At 39.5% G+C, this 26,599-nt stretch overlaps 1 protein-coding gene across 2 annotated transcripts in view; it reads right to left on the bottom strand.

Annotated features, from left to right (window-relative positions):
- Positions 1-26,599, bottom strand: part of LOC124711620 (protein SDA1 homolog) — a 186,200-nt gene that overhangs the window by 25,582 nt on the left and 134,019 nt on the right. For both annotated transcript variants that reach the window (XM_047241799.1, XM_047241791.1), the window contains exon 18: positions 23,730-23,814. In XM_047241799.1, coding sequence (XP_047097755.1) covers positions 23,730-23,814 — 85 coding nt within the window. The remainder of the gene's footprint in view (positions 1-23,729; positions 23,815-26,599) is intronic.

Genomic DNA, 26,599 nt, shown 5'->3' with positions numbered 1-26,599 from the left:
AAAATCACTTTTCAAAATGCAAAGCATCAAACCGTCCATTTACTATATTGCCATATTTTGTTCCTTTTGGTCCTCCTAAAATCCATGTGTCCCATGACTGATTTGAATGATAAACCACAAGAGGAGGAAGCAACTCTCCTGATGCTGAAGCTGCAAACATTAAAGAAATACTTGCTTTGGTAGAATTCATAACTATTTGTGGATACTTGCATCCCCTACGAAATAGCTTCCTTTCTTTATTTTATTTTACCCTGGATCAGTCAAATTTGTCTTATTGTAGTTTAATATGTGGGGTGAAGAAATTCCTTCTAATGAGTCTTTCGAATGACTAAAGTATGCTTTAAGCTGATCTATTCCAACACTTGCTCTAGCACAGGAAATATTTTGGCACTTACGGGAAGAAAGTCCTTGTTTATGCCATTTCACAAAATAACAATACCAGTCATCACAAGGTCAGTTATTTTTGAATTGTGAAATCTGCTGCCCCATGGAATCCTTGAAATTTTTCATGATGAGCCGTAGATAAGTGCATCAAGAGACATTCCTGATTCCGCACACACGAGGACTTGTTCGATGATCTTCTCTTCTTCTTTGTGGCTCACTGCAGTCTGACACCCTGTTTGCTTTAAATGGAGACCCTTTACTTTGTTTCCAATTGATCTTTGATGAATACTGAACTCCTCTGCTGCTTTTCCACTGCTCATTTGCTTATTAATCACTTCAGGGGCAGCTAGCTGTAGCTTAGTGTCATTATATTTTTGTACTGTATAATTTATATAATTATTGTATAATTGTTGTATTTTTAATTATTGTATTGTATGTCATAATTTATTAATTTTATATATATATATATATATATATATATATATATATATATATATATATATATATATATATATATATATATATATATATATTTGTGTTTTGGTACGTTGATAGAAACAATAACAAACACGAACACACATACAAATTTCAAGCTTTCGCAATCCACGTTTGCTTCATCAGGAACGAGGGAAGGAGAGAGAAAGACGAAAGGATGAGGGTTTTAAGGGAGAGGGTAAGGAGTCATTCCAATCCCGGGAGCGGAAAGACTTACCTAGGGGGGAAAAACCTTCGTAACCTCTTGGTTCATTCCTATGAAATCCCCAAACCACCTTCCCTACCATCTGGCTCCTACCCTTGTAACCGCCCCCAGTGTAAAACCTGTCCGATGCACCATCCCACCACCACCTACTCCAGTCCTCTTAACCCGGAAGGTGTACATGATCAAAGGCAGAGCCACGTGTGACAGCACCCACGTGATTTACCAACTGACCTGCCTACACTGTGAAGCTTTCTATGTGGGAATGACCAGCAACAAACTGTCCATTCGCATGAACGGACACAGGCAGACAGTGTTTGTTGGTAATGAGGATCACCCTGTGGCTAAACATGCCTTGGTGCACGCCCAGCACATCTTGGCACAGTGTTACACCGTTCGGGTTATCTGGATACTTCCCACCGACACCAACCTGTCAGAACTCTGGAGATGGGAACTTGCCCTTCAATATATCCTCTCTTCCCATCACCCACCAGGCCTCAACCTCCGCTAATATCAAATTGCCGCTGCTCATACCTCACCTGTCATTCAGTAACATCTTTGCCTCTGTACTTCCGCCTCGACTGACATCTCTACCCAAACTCTTTGCCTTTACATATGTCTGCTTGTGTCTGTTATGTGCGGATGGATGTGTGTGTGTGCGAGTGTATACCTGTCCCTTTTTCCCCCCAAGGTAAGTCTTTCCGCTCCCGGGATTGGAATGACTCGTTACCTTCTCCTTTAAAACCCACATCCTTTCGTCTTTCTCTCTCCTTCCCTCTTTCCTGATGAAGCAACAGTTGGTTGCGAAAGCTTGAATTTTTTTTTTCCCCCTAAGGTAAGTCTTTCCGCTCCCGGGATTGGAATGACTCCTTACCCTCTCCCTTAAAACCCACATCCTTTCGTCTTTCCCTTTCCTTCCCTCTTTCCTGATGAGGCAACAGTTTGTTGCGAAAGCTTGAATTTTGTGTGTATGTTTGTGTGTCTGTCGACCTACCAGCACTTTCATTTGGTAAGTCACATCATCTTTGTTTTTAGATATATTTTTCCTACGTGGAATGTTTCCCTCTATTATAATCATATATATATATATATATATATATATATATATATATATATATATATATATATATATATATATATATATATATATATATATATATATATTAGAACAGCATGCCACCCTCCACCTCAAAAAACTATCCAATCTCCTGGTTTCCCACCTCCGGAAAGGCAACTCACTGACCCTTCACAACCTTTCCAACAAACCTCAACCTCCTCTCATTGCACACAAACCCTGTCTCTCCCATCTACTCAATCTCCCACTTCCAGCTCCACTCCCTCCAAAACCTCAAAATTCCAATCAACACAATCTGGAACCACAACACCCCAATTCAGTAGTTAACCTTTCCTCCAAACCTCTCTCCCAATCCGAAACCTCTGTCCTATCCAAAGGCCTCACCTTCAGCCCCAGTCCCAGATTCAACCAAACAGCCCTTGTCAAAGATTTACTGTCCTACACTCGTACTCTCTGCTGGAAATATCACTTTGCCACGAAGAAAAATGATCCTAATCCTACTCCTAATGATCCAAATCCCCAAGACACTATCCAAATTGAACCCTGTCTGGAACAGTTCTGTCCTCCATCACAGTGGGACCCACCTCCTCATCCTCAAAATCACCCTCTCCAAACCTTCCAGGAATTTCTGACTTCCAGCCTTGCCTCTCAATCCTTCTTAAAAAACCTTAATCCTACTCCTAACATAACCACTGCTGAAGCCCAGGCTATCCATGATCTGAAGGCTGACCGATCCATCGCCATTCTTCCGGAGGACAAGGGTTCCACGACCGTGGTACTTGATCGTCGGGAGTATGTGGCTGAGGGACTGCGTCAGCTTTCAGACAACACCACATACAAAGTTTGCCAAGGTAATCCCATTCCTGATGTCCAGGCGGAGCTTCAAGGAATCCTCAGAACCTTAGGCCCCCTACAAAACCTTTCACCTGACTCCATCAACCTCCTGACCCCACCGACACCCCACACCCCTACCTTCTTCCTAAAATTCACAAACCCAATCATCCCGGCCACCCCATTGTAGCTAGCTACCAAGCACCCACAGAACGTATCTCTACCTACGTAGATCAACACCTTCAACTCATTACATGCAGTCTCCCATCCTTCATCAAAGACACCAACCACTTTCTCGAACGCCTGGAAACCATCCTTGTAACCATTGATGCCACTTCCTTATACACAAATATTCCGCATGTCCAGGGCCTCGCTGCGATGGAGCACTTCCTTTCACGCCGATCACCTGCCACCCTACCTAAAACCTCTTTCCTCATTACCTTAGCCAGCTTCATCCTGACCCACAACTTCTTCACTTTTGAAGGCCAGACATACCAACAATTAAAGGGAACAGCCATGGGTACCAGGATGGCCCCCTCGTACGCCAACCTATTCATGGGTCGCTTAGAGAAAGCCTTCTTGGTTACCCAGGCCTGCCAACCCAAAGTTTGGTACACATTTATTGTTGACATCTTCATGATCTGGACGCACAGTGAAGAAGAACTCCAGAATTTCTTCTCCAACCTCAACTCCTTTGGTTCCATCAGATTCACCTGGTCCTACTCCAAATCCCATGCTACTTTCCTTGACGTTGACCTCCATCTGTCCAATGGCCAGCTTCACACGTCCGTCCACATCAAATGCACCAACAAGCAATAGTACCTCCATTATGGCAGCTGCCACCCATTCCACATCAAACGGTCCCTTCCCTACAGCCTAGGTCTTCGTGGCAAACGAATCTGCTCCAGTCCGGAATCCCTGAACCATTACACCAACAATCTGAAAACAGCTTTTGCATCCCGCAACTACCCTCCCGACCTGGTACAGAAGCAAATAACCAGAGCCACTTCCTCATCCCCTCAAGCCCAGAACCTCCCACAGAAGAACCACAAAAGTGCCCCACTTGTGACAGGATACTTTCCGGGACTGGCTCAGACTCTGAATGTGGCTCTCCAGCAGGGATACGACTTCCTCAAATCCTGCCCTGAAATGAGATCCATCCTTCATGAAATCCTCCCCACTCCACCAAGAGTGTCTTTCCGCCGTCCACCTAACCTTCGTAACCTCTTAGTTCATCCCTATGAAATCCCCAAACCACCTTCCCTACCCTCTGGCTCCTACCCTTGTAACTGCCCCCGGTGTAATACCTGTCCCATGCACCCTCCCACCACCACCTACTCCAGTCCTGTAACCCGGAAGGTGTACACAATCAAAGGCAGAGCCACGTGTGAAAGCACCCACGTGATTTACCAACTGACCTGCCTACACTGTGAAGCTTTCTATGTGGGAATGACCAGCAACAAACTGTCCATTCGCATGAATGGATACAGGCAGACAGTGTTTGTTGGTAATGAGGATCACCCTGTGGCTAAACATGCCTTAGTGCACGGCCAGCACATCTTGGCACAGTGTTACACCGTCCGGGTTATCTGGATACTTCCCACTAACACCAACCTGTCAGAACTCCGGAGATGGGAACTTGCCCTTCAGTATATCCTCTCTTCTCGTTATCCGCCAGGCCTCAACCTCCGCTAATTTCAAGTTGCCGCCGCTCATACCTCACCTGTCTTTCAACAACATCTTTGCCTCTGTACTTCTGCCTCGACTGACATCTCTGCCGAAACTCTTTGCCTTTACAAATGTCTACTTGTGTCTATGTATGTGCGGCTGGATGTGTGTGTGTGTGTGTGTGTGTGTGTGTGTGTGTGTGTGTGTGTGTGTGCGCGCGCGCGAGTGTATACTTGTCCTTTTTTCCCCCTAAGGTTAATCTTTCCACTCCCGGGATTGGAATGACTCCTTACCCTCTCCCTTAAAACCCACATCCTTTCGTCTCTCCCTCTCCTTCCCTCTTTCCTGATGAAGCAACCGTTGGTTGCGAAAGCATGCTCGGGGAGTGGGAAGGGGGCTGAGTGGGAAGAAAAGTGTGAAAGAGGTAAGAAAAAAAAGCAAATTTCTACGTTGGCAAAGTTGTCTCATTTTTACCAAGCACGCCAGTGCAACATTATCAAGTTATCTATTATATTAAATACACTAAATATGCTAAAATGAGTGAGCAGACTGAGATACTTTTGCAGACTACCATAAAATGTGTGTTCCACAAGCCAAAAGAAAAAGCACTGCCAAAGACCAGGAAACAATGAATAAATGTAAAATGCTTGCCAAATTTGTCGTTCATTGCTGCCTTGTGCAGTGAAATCATTGGTGTATCTATTCCATGATCCAGAAACTTGGTAGGATGCTAAAGATATTCTTACTCAAAAAGTTGCCCTTCTTGGCAAAGTTGTTCCTGTTTACAGCACACTATAAATATTATAGCTCAGATTTTTATTTCATACACATCCACCGATATAACTATACTTTCCACAGAGGATGACACGCCTTTCACCAGTATAGAGTCAGATCTATAGCATGAAATGCAATGATAATGATTTATAAGGATTATCTTTGGCTCACTGAGGCATGAAATAAGCAATATAAAATGCTGTAAAAACTAATAGACACCAAAAATTTGTTAAAAGTACATTAAACTCTGCAATATTCATACAATAGAGAATATAATAAAATAATATACGTTAACATCTCATGAGGATCTACAATAACCGTAACCCCTGCTCTTGTGACCAAGAATCCAGAGGTGCCATGCGGATGTACTTTGACCCTTTGTCACCCTTTTTCTTTCATTCACTCACTGCATTATGAGAAATTATAAAAAGCCATCGCAACCATATTAAAGCCTCATTCTCCTGTGCCCTCTTTGCTGTGGTCCATCTTAAAGAGGGATGTGTATGTATAAGCACCTGTTATGCCTTACTGTAAATTATACATGATTAATAAATTATCAGTTAGATAGCTTAATTAAAGTTTGTACTGTGTTATTACTTAGAAACAAAATCTGAGGCACTCAATAATCATTATCTTTCTGTCTGTCATGATTTAAAGTAATGTACTGGTACAAGTATTACAGTGTGTAATGTACTTGTGAGTCTATCTGGAGCTGCAGATAAGTGAGGCTTTGATTGGTCATTTTCTTTTAGCATTGTTTGAACTTGTATCTTTACATAACTTTTCCAAAGATTTTATTCATGGCATACATCTAAACTGACAGTTCTTATTCCTTTTCATTACATTGCACATTATAAATGTCACACTATGACAGGACTTCTTGTTGAGGCATTGAATTAGCCTGTAATTAAAAATATTGTACTTTTGTTCCATGGTAGACTTATATTAAATTATGACTGTCAGGAAAAGAATTTAGAAAGACAGACTGGCACTCTGAGAGAACAATTTTTCATCAGTGGAACTCGCCTACAAGTTCGAAATTTTGCTTCTCTCTATACTGATTTGCTTGCTACCAAGTTACATACTCCCTTACAATTGTTCAGAGTTCAACCTACAGCCACAGGTATTTTATACAGTAAATTATTTATGGTCATTGGTATTCTTTGTGTATGCAAGATGAAGAATTTGCATGCTGTGCAAACAATAGGTGCAGGTGCTACTAGTCAATCGCACGATCAATTAACTGAACTTTCTCAAACATTTATTTAATGTCTAGGACTGCGCCCACAGTCTTCAGTCACAGAGATGAAATTTCATCATCACAAGCAACTATGTCTGCAGCGTAATCTGAAATTTCGAAGAAACAAGACACTATGTCAAAGCAAACAACAAATTAATTTCACAACTGGAGCTAGCTCAAGGAGACCTACCAGCAGCCTGTTCAAAAATTAGCTGAGGAAGTTGTAGGAGTAAAGCAAGCATAAACAGAGCTATAGGAAGCTGTTCATCAGCTCTCTTAATGAGTGAATAATATAGCCACTGAACAGAAAAAAATGATGCATGAATAATTCAAATTATGAAGACAGAAACATGCAGATGAGTTTGCACCTTGGAAGTCCGAAAAGGACATACAAATAAGCAAAACTACTGATGAAAAATTCCATGAAGGGAATGGGCAATTAATTGAAGCAATAGACACTAACAAGGGAAACTTCCCATTACACCCTCATCAGATTTAGTCGTAAGATGGCCCACAGGATAGCCTGTCGAAAACTGAACACAGATCAAGCATGAAAACAGAAAGAAAGTATACTGAACTGTGGGGGAAAAAAAGAAAGAAACAGAATGAACGGTCCACATTAACAAGTGCAATACCGAGCAAAAGTTAAGGGCTGTGGCATCGTGGTTAAGTGGTCACAGTGTTAGGACTGCCAAGCGGACGAGCTGTGTTCAAAACTCCTTCACACCAGTTATCATTATTTTCTTTTTTTCGCAATATTTTGAACCGTCTGTCCGGTCACTGAAATGTTTGTTCTCTTTTTGTAGTCTTGGCAGTTGTCGTACTATACACTGGTTATAGAATATGAGTCATGTGGTAAGAATACGTTATCATTGCAGTGATGAATAGTGAGAGCAGGCGAGATGCCACATAGACATCTTGCAGAAATGAAAACAACAAATAAACGGGTGTGAACTATGTTACAACAAAAGAATTCAATGACCAAAACGGAATGCAATTTAAAAATATTAAAAACATATGTTTTGACAGAGCACAGAAAAACTGTGTGACTTTGAAACCGTTGTGTTCATTTGTTGCAGCTTATGTGACATATTATTACGCTTTCATCATTTCCTTGGGAGTGATCACTTTCAAACCCATACGAACATCTAAATTGGGCAAGGACGCATACCTCACTCACTTACCAGGCGTACAAATTACGTGTGTCAGTAAGAGATTCCTACCATGTGACACACATACCGTCACTAATGCCATGTATGACACATCAGACATGTTTTCCAGTGAAGGATTCCATTGACTTGTCGCCTTGTCATGAAATGTTTGCAGTTCCCACTTGAAAGCCAATTCCTTTTGGCTGCTAATAGAGTGTTGTGCAGAATCAATTTTCATTATAGCTCCCTTCCTTAAACCTCGCTGTTGCAAATGGACAATACACCACAACACAGACACAAATAAAATAAAAAAATAATAATAAAAGGGTTGGCATAAGTGAGGTTTGAACACAGTTTGCCTGTGTTGTAGTCCAACACCACGACCACTTCACCAAGATGTCATTACTATTTCAAGCTGCCTTGGACTGTTGACTGTTTCTATTTTGCTTTGTTTCATAGTTCAATACACTTCCTTCCTGTTTTCACCCTTGATCTGAGTAGAATTACCACTAAATCTGAGAGGTATGTGATGAGGAGTTTCCTTGTAAGTTGCAAGTAGCAATCTGCAAAATAATGAATGAAGTAATGCCTGAACGAAATCATTCGGGCAGGTAAAAACTGACTTGTGCAATCCCACAAAAAAGATAGGTCAAGATTTGTCACTATGGTGAAATGCTGTGAGCAGATAGGAAACATAAAGAAAGAATTGGCTGAAGTAAAAGAACACATCTAGGAACATATTCTTGCTGTGGAATCAATGCCAAATAGGCTACATTGAGCAAAATGTGAGCAGCTGGCTCAATTTTTGCACAAAGTGCTATATAATGTGAAGGCTGCAATCTTTACTTCCGCAGTACTTGAAAAGAATTTGACAAAACACCGTCAGTTCTAAGCGTTTTAGCCTGATAATCAGAACAACCCTCAATCATTTTTATAAGAGCATTTCATAGTACACTGACACACTAGTGATCTGATGATCCAAAAATCAGTTTTGTAAGTGGATATATACAAGAGGGTCCTGCGTCTTGGCTGCAATGGAAACCAAGTATTGCCACATATTGCATATGAATCTGAGAAGGCTTTCTTGGGCAAGCATTGGCTTGCGGGGATATAGGAACCACTTCACAAGGAGGTTTTCAGCTGGGTACCATTTCATACCCATCATGTTAGCCTAAGAAAGTACTTTCCTCAGCTCAGTACAGCCGATAGATACACATAAAACAGAACTGAAAATTTACATTCCTAGCTTTCGGAACTTTGTTCCTTCATCAGGGAGGAGAGAGGGGAAAAAAGGGAAGAAGGGAAAGTGGATTCAGTTACTCACAACCCAGGTTATGAAGCAACAGGGAAAGGTAAACAGGGAGGGTAGCAAGGATGGAGGCATGGTTGTCAGAGGGAAGCCAAAGATATTCTACTGTAAGTACTGTGCCAGCTTCAAACCAAAGAGGATGCATACAGAAGTAAAGTATAAAGATAAACACAACTATGTAGGATGAAAAGATGCGTGAATGGCTAAAGAGGAAAGGGAAAGAGGAGAAGACTGAAGAGTGAATGGGAGTGAGGTTGTTTAACGTAGGTTCAGTCCAGGGGGATGGCGGGATGAAAGGATGTGTTGGAGTGCAAGTTCCCATCTCCGCAGTTCAGAGGGACTGGTGTTGGGTGGGAGAAGCCAAATGGCACATACGGTGTAGCAGGTTCCTAGGTCCCTAGAATTATGCTGGAGGGCATGCTCCGCTACTGGGTATTGGGCATCTCCTAGGCGGACAGTTCGTCTGTGTCCGTTCATTCGCTCAGCCAGTTTGGTTGTTGTCATGCCGATGTAAAAGGCTGTGCAGTGCAGGCACGTCAGTTGATAAATGACATGTGTAGTTTCACACGTAGCCCTGCCTTGAATTGTGTATGTTTTACCAGTCGCGGGGCTGGAGTAGGTGGTTGTGGGCGGATGCATGGGGCAGGTTTTGCAGCGGGGTCGGTTACAGGGGTAGGAACCGCTGGGTAGAGAAGGTAGTCTGGGAATATTGTAGGGTTTAACAAGGATGTTACGGAGGTTAGGGGGGCGACGAAAGGCAACTCTGGGTGGTGTGGGGAGAATTTTGTCAAGGGATGATCTCATTTCAGGGGTTGACTTGAGAAAGTCATATCCCTGGCGGAGTAATTTGTTGATGTTTTCGAGGCCAGGATAATATTGGGTGACAAGGGGGATGCTTCTGTGTGGTCTGGGGGTAGGAACATTGTTGTTGGACGGGGAGGAATGTATTGCTCGGGAAATCTGTTTGTGGACAAGGTCTGCAGGATAGTTGCGGGAGAGGAAAGCACTGGTCAGGTTATTGGTGTAGTTGTTGAGGGATTCGTCACTGGAGCAGATACGTTTGCCACGAATACCTAGGCTGTAGGGAAGGGAGCGTTTGATGTGGAAAGGATGGCAGCTATCAAAGTGAAGGTACTGTTGTTTGTTTGTGGGTTTGATATGGACAGAGGTGTGGATGTGAGCTTCAACAAGATGAAGGTCAACATCCAGGAAGGTGGCTTGGGTTTTGGAGAAGGACCAGGTGAAATTCAGATTCGAAAAGGAGTTGAGGTTATGGAGGAAATTAAGGAGTGTTTCTTCACCATGAGTCCAGACCACAAAGATGTCATCTATAAACCTATACCAGGCCAGGGGAAGCAGCTGTTGGGTCTTCAGGAAAGCCTCCTCCATGCGGCCCATGAAGAGGTTGGCATAGGAGGGAGCCATCCTGGTTCCCATGGCCGTTCCCCTGATTTGTTTGTAGGTCTGGCCTTCAAAAGTGAAGTGATTATGGGTGAGGATGAAGTTGGTAAGTGTGCTAAGGAACAAGGTTTTTGGAAGATCTTCGGGTGGGCGTTGGGAGAGGTAGTGCTCAAGGGCAGAGAGACCATGGGTATGTGGGATGTTTGTGTAAAGGGATGTAGCATCTATGGTGACAAGAAAGGTTTCAGGTGGGAGGGGAGTGGGAATGGATTTGAGGCGTTCTAGGAAGTGGTTTGTGTCTTTGATGTAGGATGGGAGTCTGCGGGTGATAGGTTGTAGGTGCTGGTCTATCCTCACATCCAGTGTTGCCTTTTGTAAAATAAATTATTAAATACTTAAAAGATGAAGCTGATCACCATATTAGAGAAATATGCATGTTAAATGTAAAACACACTTTCTCTTCTTTACAGCATACTCAAAGCCTGCTTGGTATGCACAGTTTTTTCCGAACTGACACTTCGATCCAAAAACAAGCAAATAAAACAATGCTCTGTGGAAGAGACAATAGAGACAGGAGCATTGTCTTGGCCAGCAATGCCAACTCTCTGAAACCAGTCCTACCAAGTGACACTTCACTCTTTTTTCAAGTTATTGAACTGGTACAAGTGAACAAGTCTTTTATCTCTGAAGGTGTGATTGTACCAATTTCAGCCATACATACTAAAGTGACCCCTCCTATGGTAAGTCAGTACACAAATACATTTCTTGGTGTATTTATTTGCTGCTAAAAATATATATATATTTTCTGCCATGTATGATACTCGCACAGCCTGTTCGCTCTACACTATAATGCTGAGTACTTTAAGAAAAAAAAAGTCTGAGACAACTATATCCAATATGAGTTCAAGTGTGATGAAATTTCTTAAGAAAACTTCAGGTGTAACTGCTCTAGAGGCCTCCGATAAAGCTCTTATCCAAGTGTCTGTAGTTTCTGAAACAGAACCTGCTTCAGGGTTGAAAGAATCTGTTACCCTTCCTGATACAGCATGAGAGTCGGGTGAAACTGCTGTGATCCAAGATTGTGAGCCAAATCAAGAGCAAACTGTTCATATAAGAGTGCCATTTACAGAATTAGATCCAGGAAGTGGGTACTTCCACTGACTTGACTCGCAGCGTCATGATTTATTCAAAATGGTCCCCAACCAAACCTAGAGAAATCTGATGAAAGTTACCCCAAAGAGGCAAATAAGACATTTTAGTAAATTTCATTTTACTAGGAAACTGAGTAATGAAGAAAAGCAACATCGCAGATTGCTTTCCATGTCAATCTTTTTCACATTTGCAGACACAGATGGTAAAAGAAGGATGTTGTGACTGGAAAGAACTGAGTAGGATATTGCAAAGGCATGAACAAAGCAAAGGAGACATGGAGTGCATGATTAGATGGATGGAATTCTGTAAAGAAATCAAATACAGAAAAACAATTAATTATAAAGATAATAATAATAAAAAAAAGCGTCACGAAAGTATTGGTATAACTTGTTTGAAAGAGTGATTGACATTATAAAATACTTAGCTTCACACAATCTGGCGTTTAAAGAGCATCGAGAATCCCTTAACCTGAATGATAGCAGAAACTTTATAGACCTATTTAAATTGCTATCCACATATGATTGAACACTAAAAGAGCACTTGCAATGTATTAACAAAAAACAACACTATCAGCATTATCTCAGTCATGATATACAAAATGAATTACTTACATTAATGTCCAACTCTGTCAACAACAAAACTTTAAACACAGTCAAAGAAGCAAAATACTATGCCTTCATGCTCGATTGTATCAGAAATTCGACCTGTGTAGAATAAATGTCAATAATATTAAGATTTTGCAGTTCCTCAAATGGAGAGATAAAGGAACATTTAGTTGTGTTTATTTTCATCACAGAAGCAATGGGAAAGTATTTAACAAATGCCATTTTAAAGGAACTAGAAAATAATGGCCTTGACATCCAAAACTGTTGAGGGCAGGGATATGATTATGGTGCCAATATGGTTGGCATTAATAAAGGGTGTTAGAACAAGAATACTCATTATTAATCCACGAGTTTTGTTCACGTCATGTAGATGCCATTGTTGGAATTTGCTTTTGCTAGATGCCGCTAACACTTCTACAACAGCTAAAACGTTTTTCGGCTCTAACAATAAAGTTATGGGTTTTTTACAAAATCAAGCAAGTGTTGGGATTTTTTAGAAACTAAAGTGAAATTGATATTGAAACCTATGTCTGAAACACAATGGGAAAGTAGAATCAGAGCTGCAAAGTGATATTTTTGCAATTTGATGATGTAATTGAAAGTGTGAGCGACCTGAAAAATAGAACTGATGATTCCGATACTCTTAGCAACTGTGAAGCAGTCTTGAAGGAAATATTAACTTTTGAGTTTATTGTTGCAATATACGTGTGGTGCAAGATTTTACTAAGTGTCACCTGTATAAGTAAATTATGGCAATCAGTTCAAGTGAACTTGAAAGTCGCTATCGATACTTTACATTCATTTTGTGACTGGACTCAAGAATTCCATAACACAGGATTTGAAACAATCATTGCAGAAGCTCAAATGCTTGCAGAAATAGGTAGTTATGAAACTGAGTTGAGTCTCAGTAAATAAATAAATAAAGTGGATAGTATTAACTATGACGTAATCTTTTAAAAAATCAGTGAGGCGAAAAGCCGAAAGTTTCGTTTATCTCAATGTGTGTTTGTTTAATGTAATTTTTGTCATTGCAATAATCCTTGTATATTATAATAATAAAATTTGTGCATAATTATTATTAGCATATGATTCATCTCATTTAATTTAAAATTTTCTTTCTGACTGGAAAGTGAAAGAGGCCTCGCACAGCTAATTCGTCGCTGATGTTCAGTTTTCGCCTAGCGCCCCACACTGCTTATAAATAATAGTACTTCACAAAGTGGTGGCATAGTGTAGTGATTAAGGGACAGTCATAAAGTGCAGAAGGTTGTGGGTTTGAATGTTGTTGAGTGATTTGAAATTTTTATTTGTAACTTGTTATTTCAAAGATATTAATCGTTATTTGTATACAATTAATTGCTTTAAATGTAATTTTTTTTAATTTATATTCTTTGCAATTTCATGTTAATCATCACAGTAATTTTTCAGTCTTCTTCTTTTCTTTCCTATCATTGTTTTACCTACTGGTATCTTTGTGCAAGTGATTTGCAATATTCTTACTCATCCACTCACTACACCATGTGTATAAGAGGTCAAGGAAAAAAATTCCTGGATTTTTTTTCTGATTTCTCATTTAAAAGTACTCTTTTTTTTGGTTGGAAAAAAAATACTTTTTTCCTAGACGACAGTACACGGTTCCAGTGTTAACTGAGGGTACACTTTCCTTTGGAGCTGTAGAAATCATCGGGGGAGGGGGAGGTGCTTTGACATGCAGCAACATGTACACTGCATATTTTCTTATTACGAAAGTGTAAATATAAATTCCACCAAATACAGCATACTAGTTTCTGAAGCACATCAAGATAGTGATGCACTTTTGTCAGCCAATCATAGATCACGTTACGCGATCAAGCCAGCCAATAACAGCAGATATTCAGAGCACAACACAGTCAGCCAATAGCCAGATCACCATTAAGTAGCGTAAATACTGTATACAAATAAGAAAAGTTAATGGTTTAAATTCATATACATATAATATAACTACAAACAGAGATAAGCTTTCACATATAATATTGGTCCTTTTTTGCGTCTGTTACCCTCTAAGATATATCAAACACAAATATGCCTGTTGTTGTTGTTGTGGTCTTCAGTCCTGAGACTGGTTTGATGCAGCTCTCCATGCTACTCTATCCTGTGCAATCTTCTTCATCTCCCAGTACCTACTGCAGCCTACATCCTTCTGAATCTGCTTAGTGTATTCATCTCGTGGTCTACCTCTACGATTTTTACACTCCACACTGCCCTCCAATGCTAAATTTGTGATCCCTTGATGCCTCAAAACATGTCCTACCAACTGATCCCTTCTTCTAGTCAAGTTGTGCCACAAACTCCTCTTCTCCCCAGTTCTATTCAATACCTCCTCATTAGTTACGTGATCTACCCACCTTATCTTCAGCATTCTTCTGTAGCACCACATTTCGAAAAGCTTCTATTCTCTTCTTGTCCAAACTAGTTATCGTCCATGTTTCACTTCCATACATGGCTACACTCCATACAAATACTTTCAGAAACGACTTCCTGACACTTAAATCTATACCCGATGTTAACAAATTTCTCTTCTTCAGAAACGCTTTCCTTGCCATTGCCAGTCTACATTTTATATCCTCTCTACTTCGACCATCATCAGTTATTTTACTCCCTAAATAGCAAAACTCTTTACTATTTTAAGTGTCTCATTTCCTAATCTAATTCCCTCAGCATCACCCGATTTAATTTGACTACATTCCATTATCCTCGTTTTGCTTTTGTTGATGTTCATCTTATAGCCTCCTTTCAAGACACTGTCCATTCCGTTCAACTGCTCTTCCAAGTCCTTTGCTGTCTCTGACAGAATTACAATGTCATCGGCGAACCTCAAAGTTTTTACTTCTTCTCCATGAATTTTAATACCTACTCCGAATTTTTCTTTTGTTTCCTTTACTGCTTGCTCAATATACAGATTGAATAACATCGGGGAGAGGCTACAACCGTCTCACTCCTTTCCCAACCACTGCTTCCCTTTCATGCCCCTCGACTCTTATAACTGCCATCTGGTTTCTGTACAAATTGTAAATAGCCTTTCGCTCCCTGTATTTTACCCCTGCCACCTTCAGAATTTGAAAGAGAGTATTCCAATTAACATTGTCAAAAGCTTTCTCTAAGTCTACAAATGCTAGAAACGTAGGTTTGCCTTTTCTTAATCTTTCTTCTAAGATAAGTCGTAAGGTTAGTATTGCCTCACGTGTTCCAACATTTCTACGGAATCCAAACTGACCTTCCCCGAGGTCCGCTTCTACCAGTTTTTCCATTCGTCTGTAAAGAATTCGCGTTAGTATTTTACAGCTGTGACTTATTAAACTGATAGTTCGGTAATTTTCACATCTGTCAACACCTGCTTTCTTTGGGATTGGAATTATTATATTCTTCTTGAAGTCTGAGGGTATTTCGCCTGTCTCATACATCTCGCTCACCATATGGTAGAGTTTTGTCATGACTGGCTCTCCCAAGGCCATCAGTAGTTCTAATGGAATGTTGTCTACTCCAGGGGCCTTGTTTCGACTCAGGTTTTCAGTGCTCTGTCAAACTCTTCACGCAGTATCTTATCTCCCATTTCGTCTTCGTCTACATCCTCTTCCATTTCCATAATATTGTCCTCAAGTACATCGCCCTTGTATAAACCCTCTATATACTCCTTCCACCTTTCTGCCTTCCCTTCTTTGCTTAGAACTGGGTTGCCATCTGAGCTCTTGATATTCATACAAGCGGTTCTCTTCTCTCCAAAGGTCTCTTTAATTTTCCTGTAGGCAGTATCTATCTTACCCCTAGTGAGACAAGCCTCTATATCCTTACATTTGTCCTCTAGCCATCCCTGCTTAGCCATTTTGCACTTCCTGTCGATCTCATTTTTGAGACGTTTGTATTCCTTTTTGCCTGCTTCATTCACTGCATTTTTATATTTTCTCCTTTCATCAATTAAATTCAATATTTCTTCTGTTACCCAAGGATTTCTACTAGCCCTCGCCTTTTTACCTATGTGATCGTCTGCTGCCTTCACTACTTCATCCCTCAGAGCTACCCATTCTTCTTCTACTGTATTTCTTTCCCCCATTCCTGTCAATTGTTCCCTTATGCTCTCCCTGAAACTCTCTACAACCTCTGGTTCTTTCAGCTTATCCAGGTCCCATCTCCTTAAATTCCCACCTTTTTGCAGTTTCTTCAGTTTCAATCTGCATTTCATAACCAATACATTGTGGTCAGAATCCACATCTGCCCCTGGAAATGTCTTACAATTTAAAACCTGGTTCCTAAATCTCTGTCTTACCATTATATAATCTATCTGATACCTTTTAGTATCTCCAGGATTCTTCCAGGTATACAACCTTCTTTTATGATTCTTGAACCAAGTGTTAGCTATGATTAAGTTATGCTCTGTGCAAAATTCTACAAGGCGGCTTCCTCTTCCATTTCTTCCCCCCAATCCATATTCACCTACTATGTTTCCTTCTCTCCCTTTTCCTACTGACGAATTCCAGTCACCCATGACTATTAAATTTTCGTCTCCCTTCACCACCCGAATAATTTCTTTTATCTCGTCATACATTTCTTCAATTTCTTCATCATCTGCAGAGCTAGTTGGCATATAAACTTGTACTACTGTAGTAGGCATGGGCTTTGTGTCTATCTTGGCCACAATAAAGCGTTCACTATGCTGCTTGTAGTAGGTAACCCGCACTCCTATTTTTTTATTCATTATGAAACCTACTCCTGCATTACCCCTATTTGATTTTGTATTTATAACCCTGTATTCACCTGACCAAAAGTCTTGTTCCTCCTGCCACCGAACTTCACTAATTCCCACTACATCTAACTTTAAGCTATCCATTTCCCTATTTAAATTTTCTAACCTACCTGCCCGATTAAGGGATCTGACATTTTCCACGCTCCGATCCGTAGAACGCCAGTTTTCTTTCTCCTGCTAATGACGTCCCCTTGAGTAGTCCCCGCCCGGAGATCCGAATGGGGGACTATTTTACCTCCGGAATATTTTACCCAAGAGGACACCATCATCATTTAATCATACAGTAAAGCTGCATGTCCTCGGGAAAAATTACGGCTGTAGTTTCCCCTTGCTTTCAGCCGTTCGCAGTACCAGCACAGCAAGGCCGTTTTGGTTAATGTTACAAGGCCAGATCATTCAATCATCCAGACTGTTGCCCCTGCAACTACTGAAAAGGCTGCTGCCCCTCTTCAGGAACCACATGTTTGTCTGGACTCTCAACAGATACCCCTCCGTTGTGGTTGCACCTACGGTACGGCCAACTGTATCGCTGAGGCACGCAAGCCTCCCCACCGACGGCAAGGTCCATGGTTCATGGGGGGGACAAATATGCCTATAAAATTTTAAATAATGATATAAATGGCTGGTCTTCTGGGCCTGAGATTTTCCTACATGGCTGGTTCTTAAAAGCATTAAGTTTTCAATGAGAGTGAAACACTCTGTGATTTAAGAAATTCATCACACATTCTCACATGTAACATGATTCATCCTGCGTAAAAGGAAATTTACTTTGAAAGAATGCTTCTTAATCCACCATTCGCAATATTTTCCCATGACTTGTTAGGAATTGTGTTGTTTGAACATCTGCCACAGTGAGCCGGAGAAGAGGCGTTACTGTGTATGCAGCTATAACGACGTAGGAAGCCTGTGCTTGATGTTTGCTCTGCTCATACACCTTTCGTCGCATTTCTGTTTGGAATCTTGTGTGCAGTGGGGCATCATGCGACCAAGTACAGCACTGCTGAACGTTGTTCAGAGGAGATATATGGAGTTATTGTACTTAGGGCACTTATTTTATCATATCCTATCCAGATAAGGAATGCAAAACAAGGAAGCAGCCCTTGGCATAATATTAGTTTCAAAACTAGACTCTAAAAATCAAAGCACCCTTAAATTTTTATTTACACATCAAGTTCCGTAGGACCAAATTGAGGAGCAAATCTCCAAGGTCATGAAACGTGTCAGTACATGAAATTACAATGTAAAAGTAATAACAGTTTTAAAAAAATGTTTATGGGGAAAAAAAACAAGCCATAAGTTTAAGTAAATGCAACGAACAAAACAACATAAGAATCAGCTTAATTTTTCAAGGAGCTCCTCGACAGAATAGAAAGTGTGATCCTTGAGGAAATTCTTCAGTTTCGATTTGAAAGTGTGTGGATTACTGCTACGATCTTTAAATTCTTGTGGTAGCTCATTGAAAAGGGATGCAGCAGTATACTGCACACCTTTCTGCACAGGAGTTAATTTCTGCCATGTATTAACTGAGTGAAAGCTCCTTATTCTTGGAAATAAGCTGATATTGTTAATAAGAAATGACAGTAAAGAAAAAATATATATTGTGAGGCCAATGTCAAAATGCCCAACTAGTGAACAGAGATCGACAAGAGGTTTGCAAACTTACACCACTTATTGCCCGAACTGCCCGTTTCGGAGCCAAAAATATCATTTTTGAATGTAAAGAGTTACCCCACAATATAATACCATAAGACGTAAGTGAATGAAAAGAAGCAAATTAGACTAATTTTCATTTCAGACAATCACTTACTTAAGATACTATTTGCATAGTAAAAAGGGCAGCATTAAGTCTTTGAACAAGATCTTGAACGTGGGCTTTCCACGACAGCTTACTATCTTCCTGAACACCTTGAAATTTGAACTGTTCAGTTTTACTAATCATATGCCCATTCTGTGAAATTAAAATGTCGAGTTTAGTTGAATTGTGTGTTAGAATGTAAAAACTGAGTCTTACTGTGATTTAGCGTTAGTTTATTTTCAACAAGCCATGAACTTATGTCATTAACTGCACTATTTGAAACCGAGCCAATGTTACACACAATATCCTTTACTAGCAAGCTAGTGTCATCAGCAAACAGAAATATTTTAGTTACCTGTAAAACTAGAGAGCCTATCATTTACATAAATAAGGAACAGGAGTGACCCAACACTGATCCCGGCGGCACACAGGTGACTTTAACATAGACTTTTTTTTAAAAAACTTGTGCTCTGCAATACTGTTATCTAGAATTTCCAATCAGTTATACGTCCACACATCACTATAAAAACCTAGTAAAAGGGAATGCAAAATTTCTTGAAAAAATAATAAGAGTAGTTGTTTGTATACACCAGAACTAAGAACATTACTATTTTTCATGACTTTTTCAAAGAATATACAAAATTAAAAAGGTTTTCTGCGAACCAATAAACTGTATAACTGGCAGTTCATTTTCTACTCCACAAGCAAATATAAAGCCTTGAGGGGAGTTACAATGATAAAACAAGGTGTGCTGCCAGTCAATAATTTACCAAAGATTACTGTTCTGTAAATTTAAGACATAAACAACACAAATTAAGAAATAAAGTCAGGCCTAGAGGAGGTACTTGACAAGTGTTGAACATGTCTTGCAATCAAATAAACATTGTGTTTCACAGAAGGCAAATCTGTAAAATTCTGCTTAAGCTGTCAATATATTTGAAACAAAACATTTTGTTCAATATTACTGACCAAATTTGCCTGCTTAGTCATCTTCAAGTCAACATTTGAGTATGTTTATTCATAACAGATCTTACATTATGTCATAAAAGAAACAGCACATCAGAATACTCTGAGAGCATCGGAACCTTACAAATCATACTAAAATACATAATTTATCTTAAAGCGTACATTCATATGTTCGGATTCACACTGAAGTAGGCCCCTACCAAATACTAAGATTTCAGTGCAGTTTTCGAGATGCCAGTTTTCTTTGAGTACCAGTACTGTATTATCTCATGTTTAGTTCTTTGTTATGGCATTATGCGATATGTGCCAAAAGATGAAAACATGGACTTGAAATTTAGCGAACAGCTGAAATTAGCCAACAGCATGGCATGAAACATTTCATTTCAAATAAATTAGCCGCTACTGTGGAAAAGCCAAATTTCTATACCACACCACAAAATTAACTTGATTGTTCTGCTAGACAATTAATGCCTGATTTCCAATAATGTGGAAATAAAATAAAATTTGAAACTAAAAACAGAAACTAATAACAGAATTTAGTCCTCCATAATGATGTGAAAGTATTTTAATTCAGTTGATATCTCCCGGCCACAGAAATCTATTTTGTTTTCATCTGACGTGTGAGCTGTAAATAAAGAGAAAATAGCAAAATCACAAAAGGTAAACACGTGTCATGCAGTGAAAACCCCTGCTCAGTGTGTGCATGAATCTGGCAGCTTGCTACTACTGCTTATACTGCTAACACTTCAAGGAGCCAGAAGCGGGAGAAGGCGCTGCCCATATTGACTTCAGCTCTGCACATGCGCATGAGCCTGCTGGCAATTGATCAAATGAAACTACTGTAAATAGCTGTTAAGTCACACTCATTGAAAGCAGTTTGTTGTTACGAAGTACTGCATAGCTATTGTCCTAAAGCCTTTCACACATTATGCTTTTGGCAGATGCTTGTGTGTGCACTGTGTTTTGTTGTTGTAAAGGCACATTTTCTTTCAAAACTTGAGTTTTATTTTGGTGTTTTTCTTTCGTTTATATTTTATTGCTGCAGTATTAATTTGCAGTAGTGGGCTAAGTAAACTTCTGTGTTCGTTTATATTTTATTGCTGCAGTATTAATTTGCAGTAGTGGGCTAAGTAAACTTCTGTGTTAGAGTATCATTTGTTATCAACCAAAATTACAGAAAAATTGAAAACTGAAGCATTAAAAAAATTCCCAGAATCCTAAAAAACTCCTGGGTTTTTTCCAGTTTTCTCCTGGATGACAAAATTCCAGGGTTTTACTTGGCTTTCCAGGGGGTGTATACACCCTGTTACAAGATGTGAATGCTGTGGATAGTAATCAACATACAAAAATTTAAAACATGAATTCTTGTTGTACTACAGAAAAAAATTATTCAGATGGAGATGTAAATGAAAGAAGGGATAGTAAGTGAAACCTAAATTCAACCACAATGAGGAACAGATGTAACGAATGCAGTGACAAGGACTAATACATGATGTCAAAATGGACAAAATGAAATCAATGTTGATACATAATCAAAATAACTTGAAAAAATATTGCAACAGATAAAAGAATGACAGGAAGTAACAATGAGAGCAAATGAGAAAGTTCATTCAATGATTGCAAGACATGACAATGGAATAAAAAAAATTACAGTTAAGTCCTGTAATTAAATAAACATGATGATCAAAATAATTTCAATAAAGATTTAAAAATTAAAAATGTCAAAATACCCAATGAGATTCAAAACTACAATCTTCCGCATGTGAGCAATATTCCTTTACAACCATGTTATGCCACGAATGTATGCAGTAGTATTATGTTTAAGGCACTAACATATCACACAAAATTCCAATGGTTTCAAAATGGGGATCCCATCCCTGGGGGCGTATCCTTGTTAGTCAACAGCCAGAAATGTTAGAAAAACAGGGAAAAATAAAGATGACGATGATGATGATGAAGCAATAAATATGAAATTTTCTCAAGTCATTCAGGCAACTACAATATAACCAAGAGTAAAAACTAACAATAATTATTCACAACAGCTTATCAAAGGGTCTTCCCTCCAACCTGAATGCATGCATTGCAATGCTGTAAGACAAGTGTCTACTGGAGACGCATAGAAAGATCTTTACATGCCTGAACAGACCTGGTGAACAGGCTGATCAGAAACTGGAAGACTTCAGGTCAATCCACCTCTGCGCATAAAACACATGTAAATGTTCCTATACAGCAACAGTGAAGTGCACCATCATGTTGGTACTACATTGCATGACGTACCGCCAGAGCAACATCTTCTAAATACAACGAAAGGATGTTTATATGGAATGCTAAATATATCTGTCTGTTTAAAGAAGAAGTAGCACAGGACCCAACAAATACTCGCCCACAATACCTGCCCAAATGTTCATGCCAAACTTATGCTGATATAACTTCACTTGACTGTCGCGCTTATTTTTGTCATATCAAATGTGACTTTTTTGAGAACTAAATAGCGCTTCTCTGGTGAATCATGTCTCAACTATCCACAACACTCTCCTTTCGAAATCTGAATTTCAAAGCATTGATTTAAGTTCCACAGGGAATATTGATTCTGAGAAGGATAATCCTCCTCCACTAAATCTTGCACTTTCTATAGCTGGTACAGACATAGGTTTTCATCATCCAATACTACAATGTGCAGAATCTGTAGTGACGCTCACACGGATGAATTTTACCATGTTTAGTTTACAGGTGTAATTTAAGACCATAGCATTACTTTACTTACACCTGTTGAATTACTAATGGCCCTCAAACTGAAAGTATGATTTACAACAACCACATCAAGAATGTCTTCTTTCAAATTGAACGATACGCACATTGCATTCTCATCCATTGTCAACTTTGTTCACATCAAAACTTTTGGTCTCCCATAATCATCTATCAAGCATTACAAACAAATTCGCACATGAAATAACGTGGTTCAGATATCTTGCATTGTAAATTGTGCGGGTCTTAAATACATTTTGACCCGGAGTGCCACAAGCTAAATGCTTATCAGCATACTCATCAAAGGAATACCGATGACGTGCCATGGTACTACTTCGTTCACAGCAGTGGAAGTGTGTGGTCGAGCCTATCTGCACTGTTATCCCATTGCATCTCTTTCCATGAACATTTGCAGCTAAACAAACACTTCCAACAATAATCAATTGCCTAAATGCTGAAGATGATCGAATGGCTAACATAAACAAATCTGCTACACAAGCTGATACCAGTAATGCCAGTAGTTCTCACAGTGTAGATGGGAGCGCATGAGACTCTTGAGCTGTTGGCTCACGTTTGATCCCTGCTATAGTCAACTGTTTAATTTTTGTACAGCTCTCTTGTTTGTTTTGAGGAAACCAAATGAAGAATACATCTGTAACACTGCCTCTGGCAGGATGCTTCAATTTGCGTATGCAATGACCTAATTGGTTACCTTTAATACTTAATAACTCTGCAACGATGCGACATATTTAATTTTTTCCTAACAATTATTTCTCAGCCCACCCTCCCCTTCGACACCCTTATAGGCTTTCAGATGGATTCTGAGAACCCTTTATATAAATCATCACAACAAAATCTCTTTTAATTTAACAATTACATTGTTACAATAGTTACATTCCATCCTGGACTTTCCATTGCTTGATTTCTCTTTTAATTTACTCTTAAAAGATAGCATATGTTTCTCTTCACACTAACGATATAGGGGGAACCAGGCCACAGGTAACTGATCAATTTATTATTATTATTATTATTTATATTTAATAAAGAAAACAATATGACAGAATAACTTACCAAATGCTAAGGTGTTAAATATCAGATGCTTATTCATTAACAATGTAGATGAAACTTTTCAAATCATTGCACTATGACATTATCTTACCTTAACAGTTTCCAAACGGGCCTGTTTATCATGACGGCGTTTTTTGTAGATGTTTTCAATGTCACCTAAGGATACAAGTTCTCCCCTGCAAAAGAAACAATATAATGGTATTTCATTGCAGTCATTAATGTAATGTGATGACTAACATAAACAAGTCATTATCATCAGCATCACATATTTGCACCCACTGCTGGACAAAAGCCACTTCTAGACTAGTCCTTATATTAAGGTCTACAGTGATACTTAAATATTGCCATTCTTACTTTTATATAATTCGCCCCAAGTCCACAATGTATTTCTTTTCTTCTGAAGTAATGCACTAAGGACAAATATGCTATTCTTCTCAACAAATTGTACTAATATTATGAGAAGGAAAGTTGCCACTCACCATATAGGGATGTTGAGTCGCAGATAGGCACAACAAAAAGATTTTCCTACTTAAAGCTTTCGGCCAATGGCCTTTGTCAACAATAGACATATAAGCACACACACACTCACGCAAATGCAACTCACACACACGACTGCAGTCTCAGGCAATTGAAACCACGCTGCTAGCAGCGGCACCAGTGCATGATGGGAGTGGCGACTGGGTGGGGGAAAGGAGGAGGCTGGGGTGAGGAGGGGGAGGGATAGTATGGTGGGGATGGCGAACAGTAAAGTGCTGCAGGTTGGGCGGTGGGCAGGTGAGAGGTGGGGGCTTTTCTCTCAATTTTTCTCCTTTTCTACTACTTACCTCCTCCCCCCAAATCTCTTCCCAGCCCACTGCTGAACCTGCAGCATTTCATTATCTCTCATCCTCACCATACTATCCCTTCCCCTCCCTGCCCCAGCCTACTTCTTTCCCCCAACCAGTCGCCACTCCTATCATGCAATGGTGCTGCTACTCGCAGTGTGGTTTCAGTTGCCTGAGACTGCAATCGTGTGTGTGTGTGTGTGTGTGTGTGTGTGTGTGTGTGTGTGTGTGTGTGTGTCTATTGTTGACAAAGGCCATTGGCTGAAAGCTTTAAGTGTGAAAATCTTTTTGCTGTGCCTATCTGCGACTCAGCATCTCCGTTATATGGTGAGTGGCAACTTTCCTTCTCATGATATTGTTACATTCCATCCTGGATTTTCCATTATCAAATTGTACTAACGTATGACCTGTCATTTCTGGTGTTGTATCCAAAGTTGCAAGCTGTCTCTCTAGCTTTTGTTTGTGCTTTCACCTTAAAATAGGCCATTATCATCTTGTATTTTCTGCATTCTTTTTAGTTTCTGCAACTCTCTGCAGATGTGAGCATGTGGCTACATAAACTGGGATGATTTCCTTGGAATATACTTTATTTTTATTTTTAATAATATTTATGCTGTGTTACCTCAGATTCCTTCAGTATCACTAATATTGCTTTAAATTTTCTAGTTAGAATAACACCTACATCCGAATTTTCCTGCCACTTCGTTTCTACACAATAAAACACACAACCTCATTGTAATTCTACGTTGTTCTTTTTATCACATTTGAAACAAGTATACACAAATAATAATTATTTTGTCAAGGTGCCCTCTTCTTCACATTTTTTTCCAATTTCAGCTAAATCATTCCTTACACTTTGAGTTCTTAATAAGCTAGATAGTCAAAATGTTCAATTAAAACCACATGCTAAAAACTGCTATAAAGTGCAACAAGAATGTTAAACAATGATGCATATTATGAGAGGTACCAATAAACCCAATGTGGAAAGAAAGAACCAGTAACACTGACTGGCATAAAGTAAATAACAGTAGCATTACCATACCAACTGCAAAAAAAAAAAAAAAAAAAAAAAAAAATCATTGAGGATCCAATGCAGACTGTTACAATACCTATTGAACACTAAGCAAGTGTAGTCCAAAATTTTATTACAAGCAATGGCATTTCGAAACCTCAACATAAAGTTCTTATTAATGAAAAAGCAATGTTTCTGTATTATGTAACACCACCAGAAATTAAAAAAAAAAAAAAAAAAAAAAAAGTTATTTGTAGACTGAAAAACAAAATGACACATGACACTGGTGGTATACCAGTCTGGGATGCTTTCCTCCAAACCTCATTCCTTATTACATATAATCCATGATAATTCCTATATTCATTCATCTGTGGCATACAAAATGAAATGATGGTGTCAGTGATAGTGGAATGTGATAAGTGACAGTCGCATATAGTTATATTCTGAATAATCTGTGTATATACACTGCTTGACAACTGCGAATGACCGGAGATTATGTTGGAGAGAAATAATCACAGGTAACGGTGGACGACATGAAACACAGTACATACACTATAGAGGTGGAGTGATATTTATAACAAAACACTGTACAGATTTCACCATATGAGAAAGCAGAATAACAGAAATAAATAGTGTTTTTTACAGGTCAGACTCCCAACATAAAGGTCGATATCGAACTCTCAGTAAGGAATATGTCCTCCTCGGGCAATAATGCAAATTTTTCACCTGTTATTCATGCCAGCTACCAAACTGTTCAAGAGTCCTTGGGGGAAATTGTCCCACTTGTCCCTCAAGGTGGTTTTCAGTTATTGCACGGTTCAAGTTGGTGGTGTTTGTTGAGAAACACATTTGCCGAACATCCAGGAGACACACTGTACGGTTTAGGCCTGGGGAGTATGCAGGCCATTATTCCATATGTGCAATGTCTTCACTTTCCAGTGTGTTTGACACCTAAGTAGTCCTGTAAGGGTGGCCACTGTCATCCATAAAAAGAAAGTCAGGACCTATCATATCCCTAAACAGACAAACAAAATCCGGAATAATCTCCCTGTAATGAAGCTGTGTAACAGTACCTCGCACAAAGATATGCAGCAGTGTAAACGTAGGCTTCTGCGGCCGTTGTCA

Source organism: Schistocerca piceifrons, chromosome 1, assembly GCF_021461385.2.
Source record: "Schistocerca piceifrons isolate TAMUIC-IGC-003096 chromosome 1, iqSchPice1.1, whole genome shotgun sequence".
NCBI lineage: Eukaryota > Metazoa > Arthropoda > Insecta > Orthoptera > Acrididae > Schistocerca > Schistocerca piceifrons.
This window is presented reverse-complemented; position numbering and strand designations above follow the sequence as displayed.